Below are 22,335 nucleotides of genomic sequence, written 5' to 3'. Positions count from 1 at the left end.
AGATTTGTGCTTTTTAGGAGGTGCACTCAGGGTTAGAGACTGAGTGCATGGATCAATCTCTCTCATCTAGAGGCTGCCTGGCTTCCATTCTATCCATGCCCCACAGTCCCTGAATAACCAGGTGAAGTGACACCAATTTTTTTATTTAATAAACAAGCCCATGGAGCACAGAGAAGCAGGAGCTGCTCCACGTGAGCTTCAGCTGCTCCTGCTGCAGAGGGGGCACTCCAGGGACAAACTGCCTCAGCCATCTGTGGTTATCCACCTGCACAACCAGCCAGCATTTTTGGAAAAAGCCAAAAAACTGATGTGAGTCCACGAGGACATTATGACTAATCATGAGAGGGGAAATAGAGGGAAGAGCACTCAAAAGGGCTGTGAGTAGTAGCATCTCCAGAGCAGGAGGAATTAATTGCTTGCATCCCAGTTCTTTGCAAGCTGTGGAAGTCAGTGTGGAGGAAAGATGCCCACATCTCACAGAAGGAAGGTGTGTAAAGCCAGGGTCACCTTTCACAGCAAAACTTCACAGAAATTAGATGGCAGCCCAACTGTGCTAAGAGTTTCTCCACATCAGAGGTTCTGAATTGCAGCAGAATAATTCCAGCATCTGTAATTAGCACTTCCATTAAATCCTCGTTGCTCTCATATTAATTTCAGGAGTTTGGAACTGTCAGGAGCATTATTAAGGGATGCTATCCTTGTCTGGAGCTCCAAATAAAATTTGAGCCTCTGATTAAAAGTTTAGGGCAGCCCTCATAATTTCCTGCATCAGAAGAGCAGTTTTGGGCTACCCTTTCAGTCAGTCCTGTTTCGTTACGGAGGATCTCTTATTTCTGCCTTGGAGCCAAAAAAAAAAAAAAAAAGACAATTTGTTTTTCACATGTTTCTTGGTGCAATACAAAAATCCCCATTTGCTTTCAGAGCTGGAAGGACACAGTGGCAATGGGAAGGTGCTGGGAGAAGTCACTTTTCATTTTCCAAATTACCTACCTGGACCAAGGAAGGCACTGGCAAGTACAAGTCCCACATGAATGGGGATTGACTGCCCCTCTCATTAAGAGCCACATCCAGGAAACACACAATAGGCTGAGGGCAAACACATCCAGGACATGTGTTTCCATGGGATTCAGTACAATTATTTTGGCTTTAAAAGCAGACCCAACTCCCTGACTCTGGATCCAGCCGTGCCCCCAGCACAGCCATGGGGACCTGGGAGAGGGGTTTGTGGGTTTTGGGTGGGGAACAGGCATCATGTGGACAATCAGGTATGGGAGATTTCTTATGGAAAACCTGGCCACCCTGTGCCACAAGGCTGCACTGCCTATGTGCTGTTTGCACACACTGAAAAATAGGTGTACAGGCTGAAGGCAAGGCAGGCTGGGGCTGGTGCCAGAGCAGGGCTGCTCTGGGCCTGAAAGCAGGGCTCAGGGCTGCACACCAGAGCAGCTGCATGGTCTTCAGCCAAATATTTGTCATAAAGAAAGATTTGGATGAACTTAAGCTCATTGCAATCTCCTGTCAAACGTGTGTAATTGTTAACACTGGAAATGGAAGTTTGAAAAATCAAGATGCCTTATTTGAGAAATTACAAATGAAGGTTTCACTCCAGGAGGATGTTTTGGTTTGGAATTTATGCATTTGTTGTTTAATACAAACTCTTTCAATTAAAAAATCCACATGCATTTGGAGGGGGTTGAAAAACATTTACTAAACCTGATTTTTCCATGCATACAGACAGCTGACAGCAATTTTTTTTCTCCATGGGCAGTAAATAAAGAAACTGACTCAATCCAGTGAGCTGCAGACGCTTTTTACTCTGTCTGAAGTTGAACATCTCTGAAGACCGAGTTCTGTATTCCCCTGGTTACTTTTTAATTACATTGCAATAAAATTGCAAGGAATCTAATTTTGCCAGACAAAACCCAGGGACTCAGTGGAAGGTGATGGTGGTCCAGCTATTTCACACACTAATTACACCAGCACAAGCCCTGAAATACTGTGCTATTTTTATTCATTCATAAAAAAAAAAAAAAAAAAAAGCTCTCTCATCTAGATCTGAGTGACTCCTATTTCATTCTCAAAAATAGTCAATGCACTCTTCATTTCCCAAAAAGCAGCTGCCCTCTTCTGTTTCCAGGGAATATTACTACCTTCCAAAATCCTAATGGGTGTGCTGTTGAAATCAAAATAAAATGCCATCACTCTGCCTGCCTCAAAACAACAACCCAATCTCAATAAAGCACTGCCACCTTCCTTAAAACCTCTGAAAAAGGGGCAACATTAAATAAGAGCTTGAAATAGGGGTCTAAGGAGGGAGCTGCTGGGGATTTCTAAAAGTATGTCTGCAGTGCCATCAGGAGGTGTGATCACAGCATAGGAGGGCTGGGCTGAGGCCGAGCAGGGTGAGGCACTACAGCCACCAGGACAGACGGACACCGGAGCATGGACGTGCCCTTTCCAGGGATAACAGCATCCTGAGAGCTGCAGGCACCTGTGAGAGTCCCCACGAGGTGTTGCCACCTCTGCTGCACCTCTCTGGCTGCAGCCAGCGCTTCAGACCCCACTGAGGATGGGAATTCTGCATCTAGGAGGCTCAAACACATGGAAACATGCAGCCTTCTAAGGGGCTACAAAATTTTGGTACTTTTTTTCCTCTTAATTTTCTGGAAGCCAATTAGAAAACCACAGCCTAAATCTGCAGTAGGTAAGAGACCTTGCCCAAGCAGGACATGACAGCCCTCAGCAAAGCTGCTGGACCTGCAGGGAGGTGGCAAAATTGGAGCCTGGGAAGCTGGATAACAACCAATATGAGTTATTTTTGTGTTAGGAATTGCTGTGACCCATTTCCACCAAAGCTGACCTCAGTTCTCAATTGTTCTTTCCCAGTTACCAAAGGCATCCCTCCAGGGAATAAAGATTAAATGCTTGTTAGAGAATTTCAGGAGGGTGACTCGTCCCCTCACACAACCATTGTTCACTCATCTCCTCAGCCCCATAAAATGCATCATAAAAACGCCTTTTTTACTGCCTAGCAAAGAAGATTCAAGTGTATAACTGCATTTACATGAATGTTCAGGACAGTCAGATTTGCCACTTACATATTACACCTTGAATTCTATTTCTTTCCTTGAAATGGGAATGAATCCAGTCATGCCACACCTGTTCTTTCCCCAGAGAGGCAGGAAAGATTCCACTGAGACAGAAAAACATAATGACTTCACTGAGGTCCCATTAAAAAAAAAATTAAAAATGTAAAAAAAAAAGGCTCAAATAGGTGAAGGTGGAGCAAGCAGCTGTTCCCTGGTTTGTGCCCTATAGGAAAGCTGGGCATGAGGATGCTGATTAAAACTGACCTCTTCTTGTGAAAGTGGAAATCTTCCATGTGATAGAGCCTGCCTGGACTTTCGGCATCTGTACATGTGCTCCAAATGAACAAGAGTGCTGCCCAAAATGCTGCATTTCAGCACCAGTTCAGCTACATAGCAAGAACCTCCACTGCAGCTGGTGATTAGAGTTTAGAAAGGTAATAACAGAAAGATAGAAAGAAAGGGAGAAAAGCCAGGCCTGGACTGGCACAGCCCTGGCATCCCAGAGCCCCTGTTTTGTTCTTCCTTCTATGGGCTCTCCATCCCCATCACTTAACTTTCCACATTTCCCTCTCAGCAATACATTTCCATGCTTTGAGGGTGTAAAAGCTAAACTCGTTGGAAAGAGCCTCAAAGCACATAAAGCAGATGAAGAGCTAACACTCTTTTAGGCCTTCAAAGGTCTAATTTCTGCAAGGTGACAATTTGCTTTGGTCATACAGCAAGTCTGTGGAAGCAAAATGCTGCAGATAGGATTTTTTCACAGTGCTGTAGGTAGAACAAGCTCTATTGGGTTAAAGGCAGCACTTCCAACAGAGATAAGTAATTTCTAATAAACAGAAATTGGAAAAGCCTCCAGCACCAAACAATATTAAAGATTGAATCCTTCTGGGAAAGATATGTGATATTTGTCTGGCAAAATTGCCACCAGGCATTCAATGCTATAATTGTGTAATATTGAGTTTTATTCCGAATGCCAAGCATTAAGTGATCCTCCTGCATGATGTGACACAGCTTCACTTCCTTCTGGAGGAAATCTAGATCAACTTCAGTGGCACCTGCTGAGCACAGGGTCACCTCAACCTGTCTCCAGAAAGACACTCAAATATTTGCAGTTTGACTGTGGCACTGCAGCATTGAGAAGAGCTCCTACATGGAACATGTAGCTTGAGATTGAACCAGAAATGTACCCTGGCAGCAAGAGGGGACTGCAATCCTTCATTTTGGTGTAGGCAGTTCAGACAACTCCTGCTCTCTGCAGGGAATTGCCCTGGAGAGCTCTAGCCAGCCTCAAAGGCTTCACCCACTGCAGTTGCACAACCACATGCTGATGACTTTCCTTCTAGGGTTAAATTCTGTAAAAAACTAACACACTTGGGGTTTAAACCTTGTTTTCAAAGGTAACGTGCAACCAGATTTCCAGAAATGCTACAGCAATTTAAAATGTCTGCTGGGGTTGATGAAAATGCCCAAGCAGATACAGGTATCAAACATTTTGAAATGTGACCTATGCTGGTCTTGGGTCCCAGGGTTGGCAGGATCATCCAAGGAAACTTCAAATTTTCTCATTATTTCTATTCTTGTTTCTTCCGCTGATTATTACTTCCCCTTCTGGGATGTGTACATAATATTCTCTTTAAAGAATGACAGCCTGTGATCTGGACCCAAGGTGTATCTTTGGGTGCTCATATTTTAGGGATGCATGCTCTGATTTGGAAGACCTGTGCAGTATTCACTGTGGGAATATTATGTTGTGTGCCAATGACAATAAATGCTGGCTGGCATTTTCCAGCCTCAGAGCTCTCATGAACCATTGCAGGGAGCTTGGCTGCTCATCCATTTACCATGCAGTTTGTTAAGTGGGCAGCCTGACAGTGGCAGTATCACAGCTTCATTTTCTCCTAACAGCTTTAGACAGCATTTCTTAAATCAAGACAAAGCCTTTGAAGTCAGTGAGTGGAGAAGGCAGCACTGGCTTTGTTACAGCAATCAGAAATTCAAGTTGAAAGCCTGTATGCTAATTGCCAAGACTGCTGCCATATAATTAGCATACACAGTCTGTACCCAAATTTAAAAGAACTCTCTTGAAAGCTTATTATGCCCTAATATATCCCCAGAATGTCTACACCTATAGCTGTGCTCTGCCCCACCTTTGCATTTCTCAGCAGCTGTGTGAGGATCAGTGCTGATCTGTGTGAACAAGGTGTCTGCAGAAACCTGTCCCACGTGCCAGACACCGGGCAGTGCATGGCAGCAGTCCAGGCTGGTGGCACTGCCCATCAAGAGCCCTGATAAGAGGGGAGATGCTGCTCCATGCAGCCACCCTGACCTCCCCGTGCCTCTCTCTGTGTCCTGCTCACCCACAGCTCCAGGGATGTGGCTAAATCTCACATTTTAACAATGGTTGTCATGCCTTCTGTGCTGACACCAGGCTAACAACAGCCCTCCCCAGGGACACGGGTACAGTTAGCAGGACACCACCTCTATTTAACATTTACTTGCATGAAGCAGAGGTTTTTATTATGCAAACCCCAATTTCTAGTGAGTAGTGCTGAAAAGTACAAAGAAAAGAGGTAACAGAAAAAGAATATAAATAAGAGAGGTTTTCAAGGTTGAGGTGACCATAGGCACACAAAAGTGGGGAATGGGAGGCAGCTGTGGATAGTTCCAATCTGTCTTTTGCCAATCCCGCAGTCCCCCAAGACACTCTGAGGGTTCAGCTGCTGTCCTTGCAATTATACCTTTAAAATAAAGTCTGATAAATCCAAGCTGCACTTCTGCCCACTTGCATTACCCTTTCCTCGAGGCTGATGTGCAGTTGCAGACAAGAGGCAGGCTGCAGGGGGCTCAGGATTGCTCTGCAGAGCCAGGCAGGCTGCTCCTGCCCCTGCACTGTTCCCACAAAGGCAGCAGGCTGGGTACAGGTGAATACTGAATTCCTGCACAAAATTCCACAGACACACCAAATGCAGCCTATTTTATTTCTCATGCAACTGTGTTAATTTCTTCTTAGAACCCCACACCTTGTTCTTTCACTCACAGTGTCTTGGTACCTTGATACTGTAAAACAAGCCTTAGATTATTACTTTTTTAACATCTTTATATGTACTGCAAACACCTGCCACATTCCCTAGTCTCAGATAATACACTGTGGATAATCTTCCTATCTCTCTTTACCCTCATGTAATTCCAGTGACTTTACACAGCTCTGCTCCTGTTTCACTCAGGTGGAGAGGTGAAGGAAGCCCAGTGGAATAAGGCCAGTCAAAAGCACATCATTCCCTGAAGGATAGGCCAATAAATCCTCAATATTATCTGTTACAGCAGCTTTTTACTATTCAAAAAGAGAGAAGCATCCTTCACTCCAAATGCTTTAGGAGAACTAGAAGTAGGAATAAAGGGAATTTATGTGAAGAGGACATAAATGAATACAGAAGAGCCTCCAAACCTGCACTTTGCAAACCTGCATCCTTTATAATCCTCCTAAAAGATGTTGTTTTTCCACATCTCCACTAAGGTCTAATGGCAGAAGCAATACTGGAAGATCTCTCTGTCAGGATTCATTATTTTTAAACCACATGCCAAAGTCCTAATGCTTTATAAAGCCACTACATGAACAATGAAAATCCAACTATTATTAATCAAATTGGTTTTAAAATCCAGTCACTTTCATCATCCTGGGAGCAGGGAGGCTAGATGGAGAGAAGGCAGGGACAGCAGCTTGGTATTCAAAAGCATTGAGTTCAACTTTCCTTTTTAGCCACAGACTTTCTGGACAAATAATTTTTTCTCCCAAATTTTACTTCCTCAATTGTAAAATGTTACAGGACAACGATGTGAAATCCTTAGACAACAGGGTAATTGTAGAAGCAGAAGAAGAGCTATTTATGCTTCCAAATTACACAGTCTATGATTTTCAACTTTATTTCGTAGTATTTTATATGCTGAGTTATTCAGCAAATGCCTGTGACTCTCAGTTAGGTTGCCCAGGTATCACCATGGCTTTTGGCTGTACCAAATTGCTACAGAATTGGTATAAAATACAATTACCACATGGAAGTATTAAAAAGGCAGTGCTTTAAGAGAGCAACCTGATCATGGGGATGTGCTGCTTTGTAGGGGTTTGGTTTCCAGGATGACCAAACACAGCCCAGATAAACATAAACAGTGAAGGGCTGGAGTGAGATTTAACATTAAACTGCACTTACAAGTTTTTATGACTCTATTTAATGAGAGAGAACACATAAAACATCCAGCATTTCACTGTTAGCACAGAAGAAGTCACCTAAGCACAGAGGCAGCTCTCATCCCAAAAGGTAAATCAGGATAATCCCACCAGTGTCAGTGTTCTCTGTAAGGGCCCAATGCCTGCAATAAGAGAGGACAGGGGAGTGCAGGGACACATCCCTGTTCACAGCTGCCTTTACACAGCAGTCACACCCCAAATGCCTCTGGTGTGTCCCCAGGGCACTGCCCCTGAGGCCAACACCTCACTGCACCAACAGCGCAGCTGCAGCAGCACACAAGGGCTGTGCTTTGCTCTTACCTGAGCTGAACTCAAAAAACCCAGATTTTCCCTCCTTCCAAGGCTCCACTCAGAATGTCCTTTCAGTTTGGAAAGTCATTTATGCTGCACAAGCATATGCTCTTCTGGAGCCCTCAAGTAATGAAAGGGGAAACAGCACTCTGGTAAAAAAATGTGCAAATGTAAGTGTCAGGCTCAGCTTGTCCCCACCTTTTCACAGCCAGAGTTGAAAGTCAGTCCATGGTTCTGCCTGGGGCTGTAGCAGAGCTTGTGATGTCCACTCAAGGGGAAAGCACGGACACACAGAGCCTTTTGTGTCCTCCTGGCTCCCATCCTGCAGATGCTGAGCACTTCCAAACCCTCCCAAAGCCAAGACAGCTCTGAGCTGGCAGTACACTGACCCTCCTCCAGAGTAACACATTCTACTTGAATTATACTCCTTTATCAGTGTGTGAAAACATGTTCGTGTAGTTGCACTCAGTGCTGGGCTAACCCAGTCATTCCCAGTCCAGCCATGAGCAGCAGCAATACCAAACATCAGGGCAGTGCAATGGTAAGAGCAATATGGTTTATTATATAATGAAGAAGAAAAAAAAAAATCATTTTCATCAAGTATTCCCTCACGGGGGTCAGTACAATATAAAGGAAATAAGGAAAAATGTACAAAACAACCTGACAAGAAGGCTCTAGATGAAACATGTTCAAAGCACTTGTAAATGGTGTTGCTGGACAGATGCAGAAGGAAATTAAATCAAGTCATTTTTCCCCTGCAAAATACAACTGAAAAGCTGACTTTATTTTCAAAAATCCAGTTCTGTCTCTACCTGCAGATATTTCAGGTAAGCCAACACAATTTTAGCTGTGATACATTTTTTAAAGGAGAGATTCCCAGAACTACTGTTTGCCCACATTCATTTCAAAGTGGATTTTATTTTCCCTTCTAACTTTATGCAGGTGGTAAGCCCAGCTCAAAATAAAAGAAGCTCAGCCACTAACTTCAAAGAAACCAGGCCCCTATTTCTCCACTTTCTGTTATCCTTTGGCAACCATGGCATTTGTTTTTCCATAATCAGCAACACATCTCCATCTCATCCAGAGCATCCTTGTATATGTGGTTGTAAAATAAAAAAAAAAAAATCACAAACCAAAAAACACATATAAAACATCAGCAGTGAGAAATTCCTGAAGGTTTTCAAGCCTTGCTCCTAACTCAACTAAAGTCAAGGTACTTCAAACTATTTTAGCTGGAGCAAGACCAAATCCTTACAGAACCAGATCAATGGTCCTCAAAAAGCAAAACCATAAGAGTGTTGTAATCCAAATGGAGGAGGAAAAGACAAACTCAGCAATGTACCTTGCCTGGCCCCAGCCAACAAAATATCTCTGCCTTGGGTATTTAATTTACTCTTGACCCAGGCAAAATTCCCATTGGTTACAGTGAGAGCATCGCTTAAGTAATGTAGCAAAGGGACATCAAGCATTAGTAAGCTAAAATATGAATCCATGCTTATGGCAACAGCTTTCCCTTCTAATGCCCTATAATGGGCATCTAGGAAAGGAAATAAGCAGCTTTACAGAAAAAAAAATCTGCCTTTTGTTACACTGATGACCATCCTAAGCAACTCCACAGAAGTTTTCAGGGCTCCTTTCAATGTGGATGAAGAAAGCAAAAAGTCAAAAATAGACCAATGTTAGGCAAGATTGTAACAGATTTACTCGTTAGTGCAGAATGTAAAACAAAAGCTAATGCCTAATACAAAGAAAATATTATCACTTTCATACTCCTCACAAATTCATGGATTCCGCATGGTTTACTTCCTTGCCTTAAAAGAAATGAATGTTTAAATGAGGCATGAACTCTGTGGCTCTAAAAATAACATCCCAAGTTAGCAAAGGAATCATTTGAGGAAAAAGGAATTGGAAATTGACATTTAATAACAAGTTGCAAGGAAATCCCCATTTTGTTTAGCATGAAAAGAAACAAAGATCCAGAGGTCAGATTTGGTTGGGGGGATTTGGGGTGGGTTTTGCTGTTTGGGTCTGGCTGGGTTTTTTGCATCAAGGGAAAAACAAAAACAGCTATGTGGGAGGAAATACATTTTCACAAATACAATAAATAATTGTTCTGATCCAAAAGCAAAGTGCGATGTAGAATTTCTCCATTTAAAAACAACCTACAGCATAATGCCTTAAATATTAACAAATCAATTAGTGGTCAGCACAGTAAAATAAATATGAACATATTGATTTACATTTTGTTTCTAGCAGCAAAGGTCATTAACCTACTGGCCAATGTGACAGCTTCACAGAAGTCCTGTTTCTTGGGTTTGGTACTTGGTTTAACATGAGAAAAAGATTATCTGGGTCTGGAAAATGGCACTTCAGCTGTACAGTGTTCTCCCCAGCCCACCTTTGTCAAAAGGGTTTGCCCAGAATGTGTTTTCAGTATTTTTTGAACAGGGGTTTGGAGAACACCTTTCACAAAAAGAAATAAAATCAGGAGCTACTCAGTATCTAATGTTGACAAGTATGAGTTTGGATTGTCTTGAACCCTAAGGACAATGGGGAGGTTGGGTGTTTTCTCTTTGCAGTCAGCAACTTCCTATGCTGAAAGGGGAGTGGGAAGATCACAAGCCACTAAGCAATGCTGAAGGGGGAGAGGAAAGCTTTGGCAGCTTGCAGGAAGGGCCACATCATAGCACTGGGGCAAAGCCAGTCTCAGCTGCTTCTCCCAGCAAGACATCTTTCCTTCCATGGAGGAAATCTGTCCTACCTGAGTCCCACTGCCTGCTGTACCCCTGCTCTACAAGCCACCACTCTGAAATCTCCAGGATGATCACATTCACTTGCACTCCCTTGAACAGAACACAGCAGATTCAGGCTTCTCTGTTCAGGGCAGACTGGAGCCACCACTCCAAGCCAGACTCAGCCCCAAGCAGAGAGGAGCCTGCAAGAACAGCTCCCTGCACATCCCTCATACACCCTCCCAAAAGCACCAGCACTGGGCTGTGGCACTTCTGCACAGCTGGAGCAAACCAGGTTTTGACACCTCCAGCAGCCACTGGAAATGCCAAATGAGGAGCAGATGGCTGGGCTGGGAGTAGGAGCAGTAACCAAAGCTAAGTGGAGAACAGCTGATTTTTGGGACATGTGAAAGCAAGCAAAAATGCCTCCTCATCCCTAGCAATAAGCCAGACAGCAGCAGTACCTACAGCTCCTCCAGCTCATATTTCACAAAGGGTTGTTTTTCTGCTACTAATTGCAGCCTGTAGGAAATGCCATGCTTTAATTTACAGCCAGAGGGATGTTTAACCATAATGCAGGGATCACTGTGATGAAGCACATTGTGGTAAGGCTCATCTAACTCCCTCTGCCCCTCTGGACAGTGGTGTCAGACTGGCAAACCTAAGGACAGGACACAAAGAGAAAACCAGAGCCCTTCTGTCAATACAAATGATGAGGGGGAAAGGCTGATGAGAGATTCTGGAAAGGCAAATGTTATTCAAGGCTACACAGAGGGTGAGGCAGGGGCAGGAAAGCACAGAGGAAACAGACTTACAAAGCTGTCAGAACTGTTCAGTGAGTGCTCTACAACCTGGGCACCTGTTCTACCTTCTCACCTGCTGCAGGGCACAAACCCCATTCAACTGGGTTTTGCACAAAGCAGGGGAAGGAATCCCATTCATGAGGACACCCATTCCTCTGCCTCTATCTGCAGGGCAAGAATGATCTAGGGGGTTGTGTTCAACTACTTTGCAAGCACTCACCTCGCCTGGATTCAGGAAGGCTGCATTCAGGTTGTATGGCTCCCTGATGCTCACTCAGGGAGCTGAAGAAAACAATATTTAATTTCTGAGGAGCAGCCAAGTGCAACAGACCTTTTGAAGGTGGACTAGGAAGATGAATGAAGACTATCTGGATTTTTTTTTTGTTACTCATTCTTCATTTTTTAAGGCAAGCAGAAAGTCCTTCTGGAATGCAAGAGGCAGGATCAGAATGGCAATAAAAGGAGGGGGAGGCTACCTTCAACACTATGCACTAGGAACAATTCATCCCTGCTAAAATCCTACTGAAACTAATGGAGCTGCATCCAATTCCAGCTGCCTGAAGAGGGGTAAGAGATGAGCCATGGTGCTTCCTGGACCCTCTCTCTGCACCTGCCACTGAAGTCAGTGAAGCTGCACCAGTGCACAGTCCCAGCAGCACAGTGGGGGATCAGGTCCAACAAAAGCCACCTACGTGCTGCACCTGCCACTGGAGACCATGTTTAATGACACTGAACTGGACTCCAATCACAGCTCCTCACATCTACCCAAACAAGCAGAAGAATAATTAACAACCCTACTTCTGCTCTTTTTCCCCTTCCTACTTTTGCTAAGGAATATCAAAACAAACACACACACACCTTCTGAGTTCGTCTACAATTCAAAAGTTGCTTAACAAGTTTCTTGAATACTTCCATGAGGCCAAAAAGCTGTTACTCAAACAGTCAATCATCACCCTGACATTTAAATCCTACATAACTTTGGATTTTTGATGGTCCCTGGAACAGTCAAGTATACACCAAGGAATGGAATTAAAAACCATCCTGAGATGGAAAAAGAAAGAGGGGGGGAAAGTCAACCAATATTGGTAGCTCTAGTTCAAAGCTAGAAGTTTCATCTTTGCTCTATAAACACCCATTAGGCTTAGCCCAGGGAATGGCATGGAAGTGGGACACACCAGTATCTGCTACCCAGACTCCAGGCAGTTCTGCTCTTCCAGAGCAAGGACTGCAGGCCAGAGACCAACTCTTGCTCTCTTCTACATCAACATGCAAAGAAATCACAGCTGACAGCTCCTTCTATCTATTCTCAACCTGATTCATTCTAAGGCAGAATCAAAGCACAGCACATCTCACCTGAGCAGGTTTGCTTTCCAGTTCACTTCATTAAGCCACTGAGATCCCCAGAGATCAGGGAGATGAGCTACACCCATGGTATATTAAGGTGTCCAGGCAACAATATCAAGAGTAGAAGAGTATTTCTGAATGGGGCTAATCAGCTGAAATCCATGTCAGATGTTCAGAATGGAATCTGCATCACAGAGGAAGCAGTAAGAGGAAAGATCCTCCAAGGAGAAGAGGTATGCACAGCCTTTCTACAAGGATGTGGAAAGAACCTACTCTGGACTGTAATGGGGGCCAGAAGCAGCAAAGTGTGGACAAATACACCACCTAATTCACACATTCACAGGCCCTACTCCTTCCCCTCTTTTACAAGCTGCCCAGAGAGTCAGTCTGCCATAGGGAAGCATTCTGGAGCACTGCTCTGTGGTGTGCCAAGAGGGGAGTGGGCTTTACACACGGTCCACCCATGTGGTAGGACCACAGAAGTTTCCAGCACTTCTTGGGCTTTGCATATTCATGCAGAAGGCCAGGGAGAAGACACAGTTCCTCCCTGCCACTCAACACAATGAAGAGCCTTAGATAATTAGCAAACAAACACCAAAAACACTTCAAGTCCTGCACAGCGTCATCCTGCCGACTATGATAGAAAAAAAACCTAACCATACCAGTAAGTTTGCAGGTGTTACATGTACAGCTCAGAGCATACTCCTACCCAATGGAGCACAAAGCAGGGCACGTGGCAAACAGCAGGCGAGAGACAAGCTGCTCTAGTTGCAAACTACTACCGAGGGCAGCGCGTCACTGGACGTAGCCCAGGTTCTCCATCTCGTTCCTGTAGCGCTGCTCGGACACTTTGCTCTTGTGCTGCTTGCTCTCCAGGTGCTGCCTGAACTCCAGCTCCTCGCTGGCCCCAGCGTTGCACATGGAGCAGTAGAACTGCCCGCTGGGCGTCACGCACATGGCCAGGTCACGGGGGATCCTCTGCCGCGAGCGCGGGTTGAAGTAGGGACCTGGGGACACGACACAAAAGAAAAGCCTGGTTTACCTGTGAGGAATCAAAGCTTGAGGCAGCTCAGTGACAATGCCTAAGTCCAACGGATGTGTGCTTTTCAATTAAAGATTTGATTCTTTAGCGGATTAGAATCAATCCGTATTTTCCCCACAACTCCTCTGCTGGTTTCCAGATTTACGGAGGTGCAGCACATAGGACAGCACATGGAATTTTATAAAGTAGTAGAGTGGGCTTAATGCCTGGGTCTTATTGAAAATCAGGAAGCCAATAATTTATTGGTTAATAATTTATTAATTTTTAAGAACTTAATAATTTTAACAACTTAATTTAATAATTTAATAATTAAGCAATACTTTTTTTTCTTAACCATCTAATTCCACAACTGGAACAGTCTTTTGATTATAACAAGCTGCCTCAGTTTAAAAATCAAAATTATATTTAGTAAAACTTTAAAAGATTTATCTTTTCCAAATGACAGTGATTAGAATGATGTGATTAAACCGAGCTTCACCAGGAATCAGGGTTACAGCTAAAGTGTGCTTGTAAAACAACTTAAAGTGAAAAAGAGAAATAGATGCCTGGCTGGAGGCTGTAATACACTCTTTAAATCATAGTAAAGAGGCAAAGTTAGTATCTAACACCTGAGGAAGGACTCTATGCTAGGAACAGATGGTCTTAGAGGGAGGCTAACATGCTCTCTCATTCTGGTCATGGGAGTGCAAGTACAGGTTGATGTGCCACAGTAGGAGTCAAAGCACCTGGCCACCTGCCAAGAAAATAAAGCAGGAAAACTGTCACCATTTAGAGCAGCCTTAGAGACAGGCAGATGGTAAATTAAGTTACAAACTGAGAAAAAGAACTAACAAGCAGGCTGACAAAACAAAGCAACTTTAGCAGCTGGGGAAAAAAAACCATGCAGACATGAAGGATCAGCAGAGCTTGGACCAGCTCCTTTCACAACCTGACTCTGCTAAAACAGATCTCAGAAACAGAAGAAAACCAAGTCTATTTATTATTAATTGCTATTCCAGCTACAGAATAGATGCAAGATCCAAGTTACCTGTGTTGTTCTGAACCGCATATGTGTTTCTCCTGTTCTGCATCATCTTATATTCATTCCCTTCTTTCCTTGCCCTTCGTTTGCCTAGTTCTGAGGCATCCCTGCAGATTACACAAATATGAACAGCTGCAATTCAGGGTATTCTGACAAAAGGGCTGCCAGAGACACTGGCACACGCTTTCAGCCTGAGCATGAGGTTGAACAATACCTACGAGAACGAGTTATTCTGTGCCTCTGCAAGGCGCAGCCGCTTGGCGTGATTCTTCCCTTGGTAGTGAGCCTGAGCCACAGCCGGGGAGCTAAATGAGGCATCACAAAGCTTGCAGTAATCATTCTCTGTAGCCAAGATCACTCGGCCACCTGGCTTGCTGGATCCCATCTAGCAGCAAAGGGAGACACAGCATGTGAAACACAAGAAGGTTAAATATAAGCTGAAATGTTTCAATCACAGGGACTGAGACCACTGCCGTTCTCATCAGACAGCAGGAGAGCTGGAATTAAAACCCAAGGATTAGGACATTCTCAAGTTGTCCCCAAAGTGTTCTTACACAAAATGCATTGTTCTTGCCTTGCCTCCAGGAGAGCCTGCAAATGCCTGGCCTGAGGTGGAGAGAAAAGCAATCTGAACAAACAGCTCTCCAACAGCCACAGAGGTTTGTTTACATCACAGCAATGATTTAACTCCTAACTGCTGGGAGCTGATGAGCAGTGACTTTCACTCTTAAGAACACTCACTGAAAGGTAGAGGTGCTTCTCTCTCCTATTTACAGTCCATCTAATCTCTCCACAGCACCCTGTCTTTACAGCTCCCTGACCACAGCAAGAGGAAAAAAAAACCAGTAGCAAAGCTGCCAAACCTCTGGTCCTTAACCTTCAGGTGGGAGGACACCTGGATCCAGACTTCAAAGGAAGTCTCACATGAGTAGCTGCTTCTATATGAAGGACACCTTCACGTGTCTGTGGAGTCAGACCACATACAGTGATCCAGGCAGGAGCCATGCCTCCTCAGCACGTCACATCCAGGCAAAAGTGTTTTGTAAACAGTGCAGCAGCAGTGATTCATGCAGCCATGTCACTGCAGCACTTGACAAACCAACATTCTGTCACATCTCCTTTGACACTGCTCAAACTTAGAGACACACAGTTCTGATTTCTAGCTTACAATGTGAACCCTCATATGGCCCTAGAGGTATTTTTATTGCCATGGGCCATTTCCTCCATTAAAAAACACACCACCAGATACCCTGGCAGGTACAGCAGCCACATCTCCATGCCCTGGGCAGGACCCCACGCCATCCCAGTTCACAGCCATGAGCTGCAATGCCAATTTACACGGGGCCAAATCTCCCTCTGGCCAAGAACAGCCTGTAACTCTGCAAATGATCTCTGCTTCCCTACAGGCAGCACAGGCTTATGTTGCAGCTTCAATCCCTGCACAGTCACAGGCAAAAGCCAGGTTAGCTGTCACATCTCATGATAAACCCAAGGGATGAATTCTAGAAGGAGACAGCAAAAAACAGCTCTTTTTTCCTCTAATGTGCCCAAACCAGAATTAATCTGGATCACTGAGGGAACAATCCATTCACTCTGCACACAGGAATGAGCACTTCAAAAGGAGTAACAAAAGAGGAATTAGCTAACAGCCCTGGGCAATGGGTGTAGGAGCACCAAAGCACTTTTTCCATGTAGGCTTCCCCCACACAACAGAGGGATGATTGTGCAGAGCAGATGCCACACCCTCACATCCAAATCCAATTCCAGCAATTCTGTTCTATACCTGCCCTTACACAGCTATAATCAGCAGCACATCAGACTTACCTAGCAATCAAAGTATTTGCCAGGCAGAAATAGAACACTTGAAGTCCAACATTGTGCTGCAAGGGCAGATCAATATCTGCATCTTCAAAGGAAAGCAAACAGCTCACAACGGGCCATTTCCACCATCTTGTGCCATCACAAGGAAAATTCTTTCCCAACTCCTGCAGTAATCCTCAAGCCTGAGATCTGGTTATCCTTATGGGGGTTAGGTGACAAGCAAGCATGATCTCAGTCCCCTTGCCATGCCTTACCTGAGTTGGAAGGGTGACAACCTGAGGTGGGGCAGGCTCAACAGAATTACTCATCCTGGCAGGTGCCGGACAGCTGTTGGCAGCATAGTAATTCCTCAGCTTCTTACTGTGGTTCTTACCCTGCAAAGATAACCCAGATTAATCACTGTCCTAATAATAGTGTCTTACTCTGAAAGACAAAGGATCCAGAGACTGAAATGAGAAAGTGCCCATGAAGGTGGCAGCTAAGGTAAAGGAGCTGTCACCCAGCTCTGAATTTAAGAAATGCAGGCATTCCTCCCTGTCTCCAAAATGCTCAACACCTAGAATAACTGGGCCTCAACTTCAACTGATTTTCTCAATAAGTTTACAATTAGTTCCTAAGTCTGTTTCCATTTCACTTAAAACCAGTATTTTTGAGACTATCAAATGCTTTACACCTTTTTTTGATAAACCTGAACACATAACACACATTTCATGACACCACAAACTTGAGTTAAAACATGAGAGTGAACTTAAAACCCACATCGTATTTTATTTTCTCTTTAAAAACATATAAGTGTTTTTGGTGTTCTGAAAGCCTGGTAGAATAACATGAGATTATGTATATGCATATTGTGATGCACAGAAAGGCAAATGCAATATGTAAAAAATCACTTCTGTCATGGCAGAAATTCTGCAAAAATAAGATGTTAGAAGTGTAACACCAATCCAACCTACCCTTTCACTAGCAGCATACCACTTTTTCAGGGCCAACAGCAAATCTGAAATTTGGGTCTGGTGTCCTGAGATTATGGACAATCACCCTTTTGCATTCACTGGTGGAAAAAGTCACTATTTCCAATACTCATGCAAACATAGCACCAGGCAGAGAGGGTGTAGGAAAATGGGGTAATGCAAGGCTGACATGCTCTATCTTTCAGCAAGAATCATATGCAAAGAGTCCTTACCCTATACCAGGCAAGTCAACAAGATCAGCTTAAACAAAATAAATCTGATCTGAGCCAACCCAGCTGATGAGAGTGTTTGCATAAAAGGCCCCACCAGATCAGTGCTGTGCATAGCCTCAGAAAGGAGACCCTGATAAACACATGGCAGCAGCCCCTTTCCTAATGGCACAGCTGGATCCAGCAGAAAACACCTGTCCAGGCCTCACAAAATCATGTCTGGAATCAGAAGGTCAATTTTACTAAACTAGTGCAGATGTCAAATACAGGTTGCATAAAACAAAGGAAAAATCACAAGTGTCTGCTTTTTCACCCATGCCATCTTGGCACCACTTCTCTGTCCCCACAGACAGCATTTTTGCAAAAAGCTCCAGTAACAACACCTTAAAAGAAAGCACTGCAGCATGTCTGTACAACCAGCAAATCCAAGCAGGGTGAAGATATGTCTACAGAGCAGTTTCAGTCCATGAGGTGGTGCAGAGGAAGCTCCAGATGAGCAACTTGAATGCTGCTGTTCATGTGCAGCACTCAAAACCCCCTTGAGAAGCTGAGTTAGTCCTCCTGCATTAGCCCACACTTCCCTCTGTGCTGCCACAGCAACGCTGCTGGCAGTGCTCGTGCTGGCACAGGAATGTCTCCACAAGCTGCAGATGCAGCAGCCCCAAAAGCTGAGCCTCCTGCTGCTCTCCTTACCTGGTAATGAGCCTGGGCTTGCTGGGCCGAGTTCAGAGTGACATTGCAAAGCTTACAGCACAGGGGCTTACATAGTTCCTCCAGCATAGGGTCCTGCTCCACCACCTTGGCAAGTTCCTCCTCTTGTGTGTGATGAAAGGAAGGCCCCAGTCCGAGAGACTTTGGTGGGGACAGTGGTGAGCTGGCTCTTGGCCTTGTAGCCACTGACATAGGAAGGGATGAAGGCTTCTCAGGATGAGGAAGAAGTCCTGCTTGCTGTAGAAGAATCATTGGCCAGGAAGACTATGGGCATGCTACTGCTGAAGGAGGAGGCGTCTTCTTCAGATCTAGACCAGAAAGACACAAATGCTGAAATAAGCAACAAGAACAGGAACATCAAGGATCCAGGGGCAATTCCTGTAACTCCACTGCCTCTACTTCATGCCTTTTCAAAATGCCAAGCAGGATAAAGTCAGTTTGCAACACTTTACCGCCCACGGGAACAGCAGCATCCCAGACAAGCAGGGCCAGATTACAAGACACTTATATAAGAAGTGGGTCCCCTGGCAGGTGAAGATTCCTGACACCCACAGCACCTGACAACAGCACACTCCCCCCACTGCCCCATGCCCACGAGAAGTGGGGACCATGCACAGCACACAGAGCTGTGTCACTGGGGGGACACAAGCACTGCCCACATGCTCCTTTGGGAGCCCAAGGACAAGCTCACTCTCCAAGACCTAAACAAATACTACAGCAGACTACTGCAATGGACATTTACAAAGAACCGAAATACTTTAAAGCAGATTTATTGTATATAGGTAGATGCAAAATACATAAACACAGCTATCCCTCAAATACTCACACAGACTTTACTGAGGAAAAGCTTTTCTCCAGTAAGACAACAAAAAAGACAGAGTGGGAATGAGCTGGAGCACACCTTGTTGTACACAGTCAGCTCCCAAGGGCTCTCTCCCATGGTCTTCTTGAACGACCTTGAGCTATTTTTCACATTTCCATTACTAACTACAAGCAATGCAACATTTAAAGCTACATCTTGTTCTGTAAAATGGAGAACTTATCTCATATAAACCTTTATTCAATTATTTCTCAGTTAATTCAAGTTATTAGAACTAGCTCCACATTTCCAACAAGAGGTTCTGAGAGATTTATTTAATTAAAGTTTATAAATCACATCTACAGCCCAGATGAACATCCCTAGAATAATACAGAGCAGTTACATTATGAATTAAGGCATAGCTACTTTTGTTCATGTCTTATTAGCTTCTTATCATAACAAATCCTGTTCAGTGGCACACTGGGATCAAGAGAAGCATTATCTTGGCCTTTGCAGATCACTCCCAGCTAGGACTGCACTGGCACCAACCATGTTTATGCTCTGGGCTTTGTTCATTTGTTTAAGCAAATAAAGAGACACATCTGCATTTTAAAGCAACACTTGTGTAAAATTAGGGAAAAGTAAATGAAATGCCACCAAGGAATTTTGTTCCTGAGTTGCTTTAGAAAATAGGGACTTCAAAGGCATTTAGGAACCTGCAGAAGCAGAGAGCATTTATCTGGGGTAACTTCCGGGATTTTCAATCTGCTAAAATTAGCTGAAGATAAATACCTTCCACACTTAAGCTATGGAAAATCCCAGTTGAAGCCTACAATTTTAGGTACTGTGTTATCTTTGGATCTCTCTTCCCAGAGAGATCTGTTCTGTTAGGAAAAATAAAACATAATTTAAATGAATGAATGAATGGGACTAAAGCATTCAAGTGACAAAATCATTTCTGAAATGTTTATCTCAAATCCAAACTTACTCTAATACAAGACTGGAGGCAGTTCACTTATTACTAATATTAAAGGTAAGGAAAAAGATTTAAATTATTTCTTTTAAAGCCAGTATGCACTGGCTTGGGGACAATGTTTTAGGGCAGTAACAGAGCCATCATGAGTTTTCATGTTTATATTACTACTCCACCACCAAGGCTCTGCAAAATTTCAGAGCTGGAATCTACCACAAAGGAGGAAGAGGACACACAGGAATAGTGCTGCAAATCATCCATCAGCAGTGTAAATTCTGTAGTGTTACCTAACCCCTTTCCTATTTTCAGCACACATGACCCTGGTTAAACAGAACAGAAGACAAGTTTTTTATCTTTATTTTCCTCAACTAGCACTCTGTAGACAATCTAATTAATTTCTGTGGGACTACAGATGGAACAAGTTCATATTCATGTTGGTTAAATACATCATAACACAGGCCTATCAAGGCAGTTTAAATCAACTATGCAAGCAGGTAAGCATGCCAGCTAATTTCAGAGTTTTATTACATGAGTATAATGGGCCTCTTACCTTAAAATGAGAGTAAATTATAGCCAAGTACTCCATAGAACAACATAAAGAGATGCACAGTAAATGGCAATTGAGATTCATCTGCTTAATTTTGCATGAGCATTTGTTGCATTGCATTTTCCTGCAACTGTCACAAATGGGATTTGTCATATACAAGAGGAAACAGTGCTTACAGGATCTATATCTACAGGGGGAAAGGTATAATGTAATACTCTTAGAAAATCTTTAACTGTAAGGTCATTTACTGTTTCCTAAAGTAAGCAGTTGTCTGAAAATAAAATTAAGGCTGCATGAGCAATTTCCACAGTAAGACTTCTTGATTTGGCTTATGCAATGTATGCAATTCTGGTTTTCCTCTGATGGTGATCTTTAACCACTGAAATTGCTCAAGTTATGTTCGTTTCTCTCTTATTGGTATTATAAACAAGAAAATAAAAATCAGTGTATTTACAGGTCCCTTTAAACACTGCTGGTTGTTACAGGAGAAGGAAAAGGAACATTTTTAACTCCTCCTTTCCCTTCACATGAGAAGCTGTAGAATCTTTTCCCTAGGACACAGCAAAGGACCAAGGCACCTCCATCACCAGGGACCCCAACCAGCACAGCCCAAGGCAGGGTAAGGACCTGCAGCTCTGCAGGGTGGGCTGAGGAGCCGTTCTGCCTGAGGACAGCACCTCCCAGAGCTCAGCCATGCCAGGACACACTTCCACGCCATGCCACTTGTCCTTGAGAGGATGAGAGGGGCACAGGTGCTCCCTCCTTTCCTTGGGGCATCCCAAGGGCAGCACTGGAGGAGGAGACCCAGTGCCACAGCCTGGTGATGCCCACCTAAAGGGGAGAAACCTCCCAGGGCTGGGAAAGGAGCTGCTCTGGCCTCACGTCTGAGGATGGGGAAGGCATGGCTTGACTTTGCTTGGAGAAAAGAATAAAGCACAGTGAGAAATCTACGTGTTCCCACCAGAATTGTTTTTTAAATGCAGCTGAGGCAACTAACAACAGAGATGAAAGAAGCAGAAATGGTGAACAAGCGGTGAGTTTTCACTGCTACAGGAAGCATTTCTTCTCAAGTTCACTCATCTATCAATACATGGACATCTCTTAATGTAATTGTGCCAGAAAGTTTCCCTTGGCCACGGGCTGGGCCTACACATTTCCCCTGAAAGGCAGCTTGTTTTATAACGCTGCAGGGACGGAAGGCAGCACCAAACACACACACAGCATGCACAGCTCTACCTTAAGGTGCGCTGACCCTCCGCTGATGGGGACACACATTCAGCAACCCAGAACCATCCCTTGCGTCAAAAGGGGTATCAGGAAGCAGGGTGTAAATCCGACTCCCCGCAGGCATTCCTGCAAAGCCGCTTGCCTCGCACTCCGGGGGCTGGACAGCAATTAAAAACCACAATCCCTGCTACCTTACAGCCTGGGAACCGCCGCAAGCTCTCGGCAGCGCCGCACCATTCCGGGCAGGCACAGAGCCCAGCCGAGGGGCAGGGACAGCCATCCGCATCCCCGGAACGGCCCGGAACGGAACGCGGCGGCACCGGGCCGGGACCCGCGGGACGCCCCCGAGCGCAGCCCCGCCAGCCCCGCGCACACCCCGCACCTACCGCGGCTCCGGGGCTCGCAGGGCCGGGCCCGGCTCGGGCTCGCTCTCAGCTGCGGGAAGTGACGGCGGCGGGGGCGGGACGGGGCTGAGCCCGGGCCGGGCTGGGGCGGGACCGCCGCCGCTGCGA

General features: G+C 44.6%; 1 protein-coding gene across 2 annotated transcripts; it reads right to left on the bottom strand.

The window, feature by feature from the left end:
• Nucleotides 1–8,165: 8,165 nt before the first annotated feature.
• On the bottom strand, nt 8,166–22,268 carry ZMAT3 (zinc finger matrin-type 3). 2 transcript variants are annotated; one of them, XM_058811963.1, is made up of 6 exons: nt 22,210–22,268; nt 18,260–18,585; nt 16,641–16,760; nt 14,784–14,950; nt 14,572–14,672; nt 8,166–13,509 (listed from the first exon to the last, which is right to left on the bottom strand). In XM_058811963.1, the coding sequence occupies exons 2-6, from the start codon at nt 18,527–18,529 to the stop codon at nt 13,298–13,300; spliced, it is 870 nt and encodes a 289-aa protein (XP_058667946.1). In that variant the 5' UTR covers nt 18,530–18,585; nt 22,210–22,268; the 3' UTR covers nt 8,166–13,297. The 2 variants fall into 2 exon arrangements, with proteins under 2 accessions (XP_058667946.1, XP_058667945.1); XM_058811962.1 differs by lacking the exon at nt 22,210–22,268 and adding an exon at nt 21,833–22,017.
• Nucleotides 22,269–22,335: the final 67 nt, after the last annotated feature.

This window comes from Ammospiza caudacuta, chromosome 11 (genome assembly GCF_027887145.1).
Source record: "Ammospiza caudacuta isolate bAmmCau1 chromosome 11, bAmmCau1.pri, whole genome shotgun sequence".
In the NCBI taxonomy this organism is placed as follows: Eukaryota; Metazoa; Chordata; class Aves; order Passeriformes; family Passerellidae; genus Ammospiza; species Ammospiza caudacuta.
This window is presented reverse-complemented; position numbering and strand designations above follow the sequence as displayed.